Source organism: Dinoponera quadriceps, unplaced genomic scaffold, assembly GCF_001313825.1.
Source record: "Dinoponera quadriceps isolate SergipeBrazil2010 unplaced genomic scaffold, ASM131382v1 scaffold1852, whole genome shotgun sequence".
NCBI lineage: Eukaryota > Metazoa > Arthropoda > Insecta > Hymenoptera > Formicidae > Dinoponera > Dinoponera quadriceps.
In genome coordinates, this window is record NW_014556131.1 from 1 (window position 1) to 12798 (window position 12798).

At 31.8% G+C, this 12798-nt stretch overlaps 1 protein-coding gene across 1 annotated transcript; it reads right to left on the minus strand.

The window, feature by feature from the left end:
* Window positions 1-1607: 1607 nt before the first annotated feature.
* LOC106746874 (venom metalloproteinase 3-like) lies at window positions 1608-8825 on the minus strand. The gene is made up of 8 exons (XM_014623994.1): window positions 8747-8825; window positions 7976-8171; window positions 7188-7281; window positions 6768-6897; window positions 6040-6188; window positions 5878-5930; window positions 3505-3631; window positions 1608-1837 (listed from the first exon to the last, which is right to left on the minus strand). Exons 2-8 carry the CDS (start codon window positions 8106-8108, stop codon window positions 1681-1683), a joined length of 843 nt encoding a protein of 280 aa, XP_014479480.1. The 5' UTR covers window positions 8109-8171; window positions 8747-8825; the 3' UTR covers window positions 1608-1680.
* Window positions 8826-12798: the final 3973 nt, after the last annotated feature.

Consider the following 12798-nt stretch of genomic DNA (forward strand, 5'->3'; position numbering starts at 1 on the left):
CTGAAATGATTCTCTATTAATCGTATTTCGCTTGTCTCTAAAGCAATTCAGAATTAATCAATTAGATTAATAAATTAGATTGTTATGATTCTTTTTCCACGCCAAGAAGCTTTTACATTTAAAAAAATCTCATATTGAACAAAAAGTGTTGAGATTCTGATAATATACAATAATATACATTCAAAATATAATAAAAATGAAAAGTAAGCAAACAAGTAACAAACAAATAAGAATTAAACTAAGTTTACAACTGTCTGGATCTATAAAATAGGTGTAATAGGCCTTTAGCTTTTTACTCTAAACACTAAGTTGTAAAGTAATTTTTAACGAAAAGTATTTCCAACGCTATCAGATGTTATAATTCCTAAGATTAGCTTCGTAAGCGTGCTTTTGGGCTTTAAGCTAGAAAACTATCTGCTTCACGCTTTTCGCAACATGCGGTCCGGCGTTATCATGCAAAAGAATGACTTTGTATTGATTGTTGGATGGTCTTTTTTACATCAACTCGTCACTCAATCGGCATAATTGTTGTTGGTAGCGATCAGCTGTAACGGTTTTCTTTTGACGCAAAGAGGCAGTAGTCTAATGTACATACAATAAAAAATAGCTTGTTTTGACTACATTATTTGGTTAAATGGTACCAATGGCCAATTATCTGGAATAAAATTAAAGTGTTGTTCAGAATGAAATTCTGTCTGCTAAAACGTAATGAATTAATGATTAAATTTGATATACACAAGGTGAAATGTAGAAAATATTTGTTTGTACATTTTATTCGATTTGAAATTTAATATATAAGAAGAAATCAATCAATTAAATATATTTTAAGCTGATTTTAATGGTCTTGAATAACTAATATATTAAATTTTAAAAAATATATAATAATGTTATGAAACATTTATTGAAAAGAATCTTATTTTTATATATAATTAAACAAACATTAATTTGAAAGAAAATATTGCTGTCTCATTTTGACTCAATTAAATGTTGAATTCTAAGTAAATATTTAATTCACTCGAAATATATGAGTGAGTGAAACACTCGTTTCATAAAGCGATTAATTCAATATAAGTTAATATGTGATTAATGTAACAAGCGTTTCTTATGATTTAATTTATAAATTGTCTAAATTGAATAATTTTTTATTCAAATTTCGTAAATAGTTCCTCAATTTTAGTCATGTAATATTTAAAAGTAATAAACAAAATAGTTAAATAAGTAAATATTTTTTTATAATTTATTTTACGTATATCAAATAAATTAATTATATAATAATACTGATAATATTAATTAAATATAATTTATTTTATGTATATCTAATAAATAATTCATTACTTTTGAGCAAAGAATATTTCATTCTGAATAATATTTTTATTTAATTCAAATAAATGAGGCTATTGGTATCATTCAACCACATAATTTATTCAAAACAAATAATTTTTTTTTCATTGAATACATTTTTCTTTCAGTGTAATTAGCCAATAATACTTTTCTAGAAGAGAGATTTTAATATATCCTTTTTTCTTGGTATTGCACATCCGAGTAGACTCTTTGCCCGTTAGTTTCACTTTTTACGTTAAATTCCACTTCTCGTGTATCTCATGAAACGGGAAATCTCTATTTGAAATATTGTACAAAATACGATATGAACTAAATCATACCAAATCACCGCAGATTGTACTATACGTACTTGATAAACCTATAGAAGGCATCTATACTGCACGAGGACCATTCAAACCCATTTTCGTGCAACATCAGTCCGTTAGTCATGATGAAGCCGTCATATGCTCCGCATTCTCCAGCGCCGTTCGGGTTGCCGTCATGACGAGCTCCTATCCTATGATAGGAATACATTATCGTTATTAGACGATTCTTATGTTGTGTTGTATTCATTCATTTGTCATATAATAGAAAAATTACTTTTAAAAAGTAACTAGTTACTATTACTCATTATCCATTGAGAAAGACGTTACTATTATCATTACTTAATAAGTAACATTACAATACGAGGGTGGGGTGAAAAATTTCCGGCCTGAAATAGAAATGGCGCCAGCAGGTCTAATTTTTGGCTTGTATTCTATAGTACTATATGTTAATAGATTGTATATAAATTTTCGGGTAGATTGATATTCACAATTTTCATAACGATAATGATCATATGTACGTTTGGGATGAAACTATTGCATCGAGAGGTGCTGAAGAAATAGCTTCATGCATCCTAAAACATGTTAAAAATTTAAGAAGTGAAAGACACATTATAGCTTACAGTGACATGTGTGTAAGACAAAATAGAAATTAAAGTAGCTTTAATGTGGCTAAAAATTGTCCAAACTGTTGAAAATAATGTGGAAATCATAGATCACAAATTCTTAATATCAGGACATTCGTTTTTACCAAATGATAGAGATTTTGGCGTAGTAGAAATGTCATTAAAAAAAATAATTTACTGTTTGTCCCCCAAGATTATTATATTATCAAAAAGTGCCGGAAAGGTAATAACGGGAATAAAGGTTATATAACGGTAATAAAGGTAATAACGATAATAAAGGTAATGAAGGTTATTGTAAATGAAATGAAACAAGAAGATTTTGTATCAACAAAATTATTAGAAGACGCAATTTTTAAAAGGGTAAAGAATTCTAACGGAGAATTAATAAACTGGTTAAAAATATGTTGGATGCGTTTTGTCAGAAATGAACCGTATAAAATTTTCTATAAGACATCAATGAATGAGAATGAAAATTTTAAAGTCTTGGATTTATTACCACGTCGGGGTAGACCAAGATAGTTCGAAAATATTGCATTGACACCAGTGTATAAAAATATCAGACAAATTACAACAGCAAAATTCAAGGACATAATGGACCTACTACGATATATACCACCGGAACATCATGATTTCTTCAAATCCCTTTCACACACACAAAATGTAGATGAGCAGTAAATTGTTTTGTAATTTATGTAGTTAAAAAATGTTTTGAATCGCATAAATTATGTTTTTGAAGTGTTGTAAAGATATATAAAATAAATTGAGTATTGTTTTTTTCAATTTAAAGCATCTTAAATTATGTTGAATGGACTTGGGCTCCTTCAAATTTTATAAGGAATCTGGTTGTTAATTTTGAAAGTGGCCTAACTCCATTCTTGGTAAGAAAACGCATATTATTCACTTAATAATTGTCATTATTTTAATAGGAACTATAAATTTAACTCCTTTAGATAGACTTAAGCAGTATGACTCATTAGTATCCTGTACGTATATTTTTAATTGCATTGAAACACAAACCCTTAAATATCTCAATTTAAGTATAAATGGACTTAGGCCACTTTCAAAATAAACGGCTCAAATTGTCCAGTGATGAATTACTGTTTTCAGTAGTTTTATTACTTTCTAAATGAATTTCTTCTCTGTTCTTATCTCTGACAAAATTTCGTTTATGACACGAATGACAAATACGTTCTATAAGTATTATTTCTGGTCTTTCTTGAAATGTGTAAACTTACAAATGACCAATCTCGTGAGCCGTAGGGATAATACCGCTAAAGCCACCGTTATCCTCAACAATCCCCACTGCCTCAGATGATTCCTTCGTTACGTTTCTATCGCACGCGCCAGCAACGTATGCATAACCTGAATAATGAATTTACCATTGCAAAATTATATATTTCATTTCTAATCTAATAAGAAATAGCATTTCTTATTCCTCCAACAAACGTACCCAGTCAGCTAAATCTGCCTAAGCTAATATTAACATAATGTGTGAGCAAATTGATGTCAAAAAACCGGAGAAGATCTGCACGACGGTTAAATTCCAAATTGATACCAAAACCCGAGTAAGATCTGCGCGGCGCCAGTTTAACGCCAAATTCATTATAACAAATATTTCGCGACTCAATACGTTGAATATTTTGAGAATTTGTGAGGGATTTCTTCTTCTTCTTCTTACGTTAGGCCTATATTTCCTCTCACTCGTATATGCTTGTAGTGCGCATATTGATTATATACAGACATATGAGATCTACAGTTGATCTACGCCGAACAGTATATTTTTCGAAAGGTTCTGTGAGCAGATACAACTCTGGTGACTTACCAGACACCGTCCAGAAGAGACACGAATGTATACAAATTTTTCCGGTTCTGCCGGGGAATCTCTTGTGTCGCAAACCATGCACTGTCTGCTACATCATACTCGCGCTCATGAAGGACTTTTTTGTTACAATTACTTCTTGTGATTGCGTTCAGCAGATACTTGTGTTACTTTTAGTGTTTTGTGTGTTAATTAACAATCATAAAAATTGGATTTTTTTCCACAAATAAATGATATCTCGATGTAGTAAAAAAAGAAATGGCACCATTGATGTTTCATTGAATCATGATAATATGATTAAACTAGGCTCATTATACAAATTACTACTTTATAATCTAAAAGTGTGGCCGCGTACTGTGTAATTTTTTCTGTTCGGAGAACGAGCTTCGAGAGTTGCGCAATTTCGCTATCCTGGCGTCTATACAGTTTCACTTTTTCCTGCAGCCTCCTGTCGTCTCTTCCTATTAATGTTCTGAAGTTTTTCCCATGGCTTTTACTCTAGATGATTCTTATATAATTTTTGATTCCTTTTTTTTTTTATTGAAGACTGAATATATTTTAATTATTTCAGTTGAAAAAGAACTGTTTCCCACCTAACATCAACTGATACAGTAACGTTACATCGATATAATTATAATTTTAATTATAATTTTCTACTCAACAATATAAATGTTATATATAACACACGTTATATGTAATATTTAAATTATTGGGTGTTAAATTAAAATTTTGATGTAACGTTATTTTCAGAGCTGGTGTATATTGAATATTTTGCATTCCTTTTTTTTTTTCATAAACACTGTTTCTTTTGAATTTATTAAGTATACATCTGTTGTTATGAAGTAATTCTATATAAATACTCCAAGAAGTTAGAAATCATGGTTCACATAACTTCCCGGACTTCCCATTCTTATAGTATTCTTCTACGAATTCCTAAAGAAGTACAATTCAGGGAAAAGGAAAACTTTGGAAATACTTGAAGAATTTATCATGCTGAGTAGCCATCTGTGTCCACATTTAACTCGTATTTTTGCGACTGAATTTGCTGATAGGTAATCCGAGCAGGTTGGCAGCAGAAGCCACACCACGAACCCTGCCACCAAATTGTGCGTTGCACGATCTCCTCGGTTTTTGCCACCACCAATCTGCTCACATTGCCTGTCTGCATATTCTGTCATTTCTGGCAGCAGTTTGACAATATAATCAGATAGAACAAATTCTGATTTGTTGCCTTTCTGGCATCAAACTTATTTAAGTGGTAGCGCTTGGTGAGTGAGAAGTTTGATTCCCGGCCCAAACACCGCAATCCCGGTATAATTTTCTCTCAAATTCTCACAGAGTAAACAGTGAGATTAAGCGGACTTAGTGTTTCCAGATTTCTCGAGTATTGCAGAATTGCGGGAGTTTGAATTCAGCGTTAGCGTCATCAAAATATTAAGATAAGTCCTTTGCATCGTTCGTTTTTAATTAAAATAACAGGTCTTGCTCGGTTTTTAGTGTCAAACTACGCCGCGCAGATTTTGTTCGGACTTTGGCATCAATTTGGCGTCTAACTGCGCCGCACATATCTTGCTCGGTTGTTGGTACCAATTTGCCGTCAAGTTATGTAGTAAGCTTTGTTAACAAAAAACGAGCTTATTGCAAACATAAATGGCACCAGATATACCATCAAATTTTGAGCGAATTCGATGCTAATTTGGCGACAATTTGCTACTAAATTTGCTTACTGGGCACTTATCGAAATATACCAAATATGGAGTTACACTCAACGGTATCTCAATAGACTTACCCAAAGTAGATGGATCGCAGAAGTCATTAGTTAACATATTGCACATGTCCAATCTGAAGTTATATGTAGATTAAAATTGTGTATATTATAATACGAGTATGTATTAAATATACGCACGTATTAAGCAGCAAAGAACAAGCAAAAAGCAATACAAATGCTTACTGCGTCATGACGATCGCCATATCGTAAAAATGAGTCGGAAATCTTTCTTCACGATACAAATAATCCGCCGTACAGCGTAAAGCGAGATCTGAATCGACTTTTGTATCTTCGACGCGACTATTCTCCAAACACGGAAGTGCATCGTCATCCTGAATTAGAAAACAATATATCGAATTTTTTATTATAATAAAGAAGAAGATAGTATTATGGCCCCTCTTAATATCTCTTCTATTAGATGACACGTATTCTAGTAATTACGTAAGGAATCATTTGTTTAGTAGTTCGCCGTTACATAGTGACATAATATACCACCCTTACAGAAAAATATTAAGGCCTATGATAAATTAGCCAGTGATGAATTAGTATTGTTCAGTAATTTTATTACTCGTACGAATAATAATATTACTGAGCACTTTTGCGATTCGGTTAACTTTAAATTATCCATGATTATTATATGCATAAACTACAAGGTATCCGTTACGCATAATTAGCGCATGAAATATAGTGAAGAAATGGAAAGCACTTCTATGTGTATGTGTGTTTACAGATTTTTTTCCGATGCAGTTCGGGACTAATAGTCCAATGATAAAACTTGTTTCCGAAAAATAAGTTCTTTCATTACATCATCGTTCCAAACTGCATCAAGAAAGAAGTGTTCAAGCCATTTTGAAAGTCAGTGTACACGCGAGTGTGGGTGAGCAAATATATTGAATTAAAATGAAACATACCAAAGCTATAACTATTCCTGCGATATTGAATAATATTCTGGGCGTGTTTAGTAAACGATATCTCAAGTCGACTCCGTTCCAAAATGCGACGAGATATTTTACGGCTTGCTCGATGTTCCCGCCAAGTATTCTGTAATAAAATAATACATTCTTATAACTTATATGATTCATCATTCTGACAATACTGAAGAAGATCATTATCAGAGAACGTTTATATCGTAGATTTTCAAAGAAATAATTATGCACGATAACATAACATAAATTAATTTTCAAATTAACGACGGAATCAAAGAAATATCATGATACACGCAAAATAGCCAACTAATATCGCTAACAAAATAATTACATTGTACTTAGTACGCTATTAAATTATTGCTATTTTATATTTTATTATTGCTATTAAGCTATTTTTCTACCTACTTGTATTCCTTAGAATCAATTATTATCAGCATTTCGGGATAAATAATGTCCGGCGCATTGTGCTCTGCTCCATCGCTCACAGGATCTGATATTTCTGAAATATAAAAATGTCACTTTATCGTATCCCATGATAGACGAAATCTCATGATAAATGATAAATTTATAGCAACTCTGATTCCAAAATTCTAATCAAAGTTGGAAAAGTCACACTGAAAAAGAAGAAATAGATCAGCAACATCAACAATCACCCATATTCAAAAAAATATTGTATCTACTGGACGAATTACGCATTAACAATATGTTGCATTGATATTTTATTTTATTGGTAGTTACAGACTAAATCGCAATTATTGACTCAATTAATATTTTAATAAAGCGATTAGATAATTTGATCAATGGACTGGGCGTTGTACTTGAAAAAATAAGCAAAATTTCATTAGTTCTACCAATTTTTTCTCAGTGTTAAAAAGTGACTCGTTACCATTATCCACTGAAAAAAATAATGCATTATCATTATTTGTTGTGCATTAGAAATGCTTTATTATTTAAGAATGAATCATTACTTTTTCACCAAGTTTTTAAGACTTTCTCTAAGGCTTGTGCACATTCCATATATTATGTATTATATGCGTACAAAGTAACGATAAAAATAACGATTAAATTCGTTACTGTTACTAAAAAAATAACTAAATTAACTGCGTTACCATTACCATTACTAACAGTAATGGCATTATAAGTAATGCGTCACTCCCCAATCTAACTTATACCGTAGCATCCGTATCACTTACTGAAGTCTTTGTATTGATTTCCTTTTAACGGCGGTATCTTATACACTACGTGATGATGTGTGTAAGCGAAATCGTCGTCGTTCGTTACGTTTTTGATATGATGCGGCTCGAAGAGTTTACGACCCCCATACATGACCTCTTTCAGGAGTCGTTGCGGCAAGGACTTGATAACGTAAGAATTGTTAAGCACTCCATCCTGAAATAATCGTTATTTTCAATTTGTGAAGATGAATATGAAATACACATATACGCGAATTTGCATAGAAATATTTGGAATATTTAATTGTTTAGCAATTCGCTTCCGTGTGAACGCGCTAGTGTGTCCGGTGCTGAAAACATTACAAAAATATGAAAAAATTACTGAAAATTATATTATTGAAAAACTTTCTATATGAAGTACAGAATTTTATATTAAATTCAACATATTTCGCATATCATAAACGGTCCGTATTAATTTTTGTGTTAATTTAACACAAAATGAATATGTTGAAAAGCAAGACAAATATTACGGCAAAAATTAACACAAACTTAATATTTATAATATGTTAACCGACACTTAAATATAAAATGTATTATTTAACAAGTATCATTGGACCTATGCATGATTCCGTACCGAAAATCGAATAAATATTTAGCAAAATATTTAGCAAAATTGTTTCTCTCTCTGAAGAAGTAAAAAAAAACTAAAATGTTCACGAAGCGTCAAAAATAATCCACGAACGACACTAACCTGAGAGCCAGATTGAGCATTTCAAACAATTTGTTACTTACCACATGTATTCGACCGTTGGGAGTAGGAGATAGTAAAACTGCACTCGATCCGTGTACGTCTTGGAACGTTACTCCTAAGGATTTCATAGCCTGTAATCAGAAATAAAATATAATTACGTAGGTAACTATTTATATTTCTGGCCTTGGTAGCAGTAAGTGTTGCCAGGCGCCATCTGACGTTGTCATTGGAAACTTGACATTGTTGAACATAAGAACATAAGAACACATTGTCATTTGAGCGCAGTTTGTGTTGTTTACAGTGAATTGAAAAATTCATGTCGGGCAAAAAATGTAATTAACTCGTGAACATTTTCGTGCGATTATTTTTCATAACTTTCGACGTGGATTATCAAGACAAGAGTGCATCGATGAACTTAATTCTTTATACAGCGAGAAAACGCCATCCTACAGCACTGTAAAAAACTGGTATAACGAATTCAATCGTGGCCGACGTTCGCTCCAGGACGAATTCCGTGAAGGTCGTCCAAAATCGGTGCCAGAAAATATCGATGCTATGAACTGATAAAGCAAGATCGTCATGTGACATACCGTGAGATTGAGACATCTTTGGGCATTAGTATGACAAGCATCAATAAAATATTGCATGAACATTTGTCCTTAAAAAAAATTTGTTCGCGTTGGATCCCGCATAATCTGACAAACGCTCAAAAGAAGACTCGTGTTGATTGGTGCAAGGAAATGTTGAAAAAATACGTTCAAGGTGCATCAAAGGCTGTGTATAACATCTACACAGGTGACGAATCATGGATCTATGCATATGAGCCCGAAATAAAACAGCAATCGACTGTATGGGTCTTCCAAGACGAGTCAAATCCAACTAAAGTTGTTCGCGGAAGAAGCACATCGAAGCAAATGGTTTCTTCGGCATTACCGGTCACATGGCGACAGTGGCGTTAGAGCACCGTAGGACAGTCAATTCTGAATGGTACACGACCATTTGTTTGCCAGAAGTTATCGAAGAAATTCGAGAAAAGCAGAAGAAGAGGCGAATCATTCTTCATCATGACAATGCGAGCTCTCACACATCGGGTCAAACAAAGATATTTTTGACCGGCCAAAACATCGAATTGATGGGTCATCCGCCGTACAGCCCTGATTTGGCACCCTTTTTTTGTTCCCGCACATCAAAAATAAATTACGTGGTCAACGATTTTCGACACCCGAAGAAGCGGTTGATGCATTCAAAACGCATGTTTTGCAGTTACCTCAATCGGAGTGGAAAAAGTGCTTCGAAAATTGGTTCAAACGCATGCAAAAGTGTATTGATCATCATGGAGAATATTTTGAAAAACAATAAAACCAATTTCGATCATAAATATTTGTTTTTTCATTATTAGGCCAGAAATATAAGTAGCAACCCTCATATTCATATTATGTGTAAGTATCGTAATGTGATGTATTTCTATGAGTGCTTCAGTACTTTCTATATTACCTCGTATTATCGTATCGACTTTAGGCGTACAAAAATTGTACTGATTGGAGTATCCCTATGAGTATTATTGCAATGAATGCAAATTAATAAATAATTGACTATTTTTTTCAAAATATCACATGCAAAACTTTTATTGTATCTTTTCCTTAATAAATATAATCGGTTTTCAATGAAATACATGTCTTCTCTGGTTTCTTATATACATTACAAACATTGCTAACCAATATTACACCCAGATCGAGGTGATCCCGGTCAAATTTCATTTTTCACTTTTTCTTTGCATGCTGTTTCTCATTTAATTGTGAGTCGAACTTACGTTAGGTATTTGATTATATTTCAATCCTTCAGGTGATTTCGGATCAGCCTTGACGGTCCATACAGGTGTATTTTTACTGGCGAGAATACCTTCTGTAGGAAATAAATACATTTTGAGATCTTTCCGAAATGCTGTTAGCTGTATTTCGGATCCTCCTTCCGAATCTTCTTTCTTCGCTGAACGATGCAGTACTGGCACTACCTCATATTCTGGTACTGAAAGTCAATGAATTAATATTATAAATCGTAATATTAAATTTAATATAAAAATTAAAACGATATCAGAGAAAACCATTAGAGGCACCAAAACTGATACATATAGAAAGTCGACATACCCATGTTATTCGGCTATAAAATAACAGGAAACTATTATTTCTAAAAGAAAATCCAACATTACTTACCAAGATGATGCGGTGTATGAAAGACAGACATTACTTCGTCCTTCGTCATGTATTCATGCAACTGAAAATACGTCCATTCAAACATGAAAATGGCGAGCTGACATTTTGCACAGCGCTACTATACGAAATCATGCAATTTATATATATGTTACAATACATTATTTATATTACGTATTATTTTTTTATTTTTTTATGTAATATATATATATATATATAATCGTTGATTATCCCCAAATCTCTATGAATATATATATTTTTTTTATTTTAGAATATTCAACCTGTTTATAAATAAATATATTAATTAAAATTACCTGCTTGCATTGTATGAAAGGAATGCCGACGAGGCAGAATAAAAATGTTGGGAAGAACATTATTCGTGAACACTTCACGAAGCGTAATTTTCAAATTTCCTGCAATTTAACATAAAATTGAAAATACAAAATATATTCTGATAAAATATCATTGTTGTGAAATTAACTCCTGCACATATAAAGAAATTATATTATATTTTTTAATATCGTAACGATATAATAAATATAAATATATTGATATATAAATATATCAATTTTAAGGATGAAGTACTTCCTTTTAAAAGAAATCAAATGAAAAGAACTTTTTGATACTTATAATTTAAAAATAATAACAAACGGGGCTAATAAATAATATAATATACACTTTACAACAAAATTAAAAGATCGTTTAAAATCATCTAATTAAAAAAGGTCAAATTCAAAGTCACATATTTTTTACGAAAAACAATTGCAGAGCGATGTTCAAAAAACGTTGTAAGCGCTCAACTTTCGAATGATTCACTATACGTTATTCTGCAAGTATTTTATATTAGTGATCAGACGACTGCATGAAGCTAATTTAAGATCCAGAAATCGTGTACATGTTCCAACACTAAATCACTGTCGTGCTCGTCTAGAATATGCACAAACTTATTTACAATGGACTACAATGGACAAGCGTTTTATTCACTGATGAATTACATTTTATCTTACCCTTAAGAAATGATTTTCGTACTAGAATTTGGCGTCGATATGGGAAAAGGTAGGAATGACGTCACGTGGTAAGCATAAAAGCTTTTGGAAACTCTGTAATGGTTTGAGCAGAGAGCAGAGCAAGAATTTCTGTTTTCCGTCGTAGAAAAAAACTTGTAATGTTAACACCACCATAGAACTTACTTCTTTGCGTTATATTGACAAAATTCTATATCTCTTGTATTGCCTTTGCAAGGTATGGAAAAAAACTTTATTTTAATGTGCTCGTGCACATACTGCTCAGTGCGCCACAAATTTCTTACGAAGAAATAATATTATTGTATTGGATCATTCTCCATTAAATCTAAATCTAAGTTATGAAATAACTTCGTTCTATTCATGAGAAAATTTTCTGTTTATTTTCTCGTTATCAAAAGTTTTAAATTATTTTTGTAAAATATACAGATGTTACTTCCAGAATACATTTATAATTTTCGACAAATAAATGAAACATCCCAAACGAGCTTACAATGTATCCTGAAGATGTACAAAAAATGATATATTATACGATACGATACGAGAAATGTTGTGGAGTCACAAATTCCAGTATTAATCAATGGTACTAGACTAATTATTAATGTAAAATATTACTAAATCAATCTGAAATACTAACAACCCTATTTTTTGCAAATACTATAAATTATTAATCACTAATAATAAAAATATTGTGCAACAGTAATTTTTTACTGATCAACCAGTAATATTTTTCTGTAAAAGTGTTTAATAACTGCAACCTTAAATAGTGAAATATTTGTGATCTTTACGAGCTTTGTAATTAAATCAATAAGATTATTGACTTCCGCAAAGATCGGGGCCAAATTTATACAATGTGTTAATGAG

What these genes read in the sequence shown, in the direction of transcription:
- LOC106746874 (XM_014623994.1), bottom strand. Translation starts at nt 8,108, where the DNA reads ATGTATGGGGGTCGTAAACTCTTCGAGCCGCATCATATCAAAAACGTA. An exon ending in CAGGAATAGTTATAGCTTTG is followed by an intron (nt 6,189 to 6,767) that starts GTATGTTTCATT and finishes TTTCTAATTCAG; the next exon opens with GATGACGATGCACTTCCGTG. An exon ending in ATGGCGATCGTCATGACGCA is followed by an intron (nt 5,931 to 6,039) that starts GTAAGCATTTGT and finishes ATATAACTTCAG; the next exon opens with ATTGGACATGTGCAATATGT.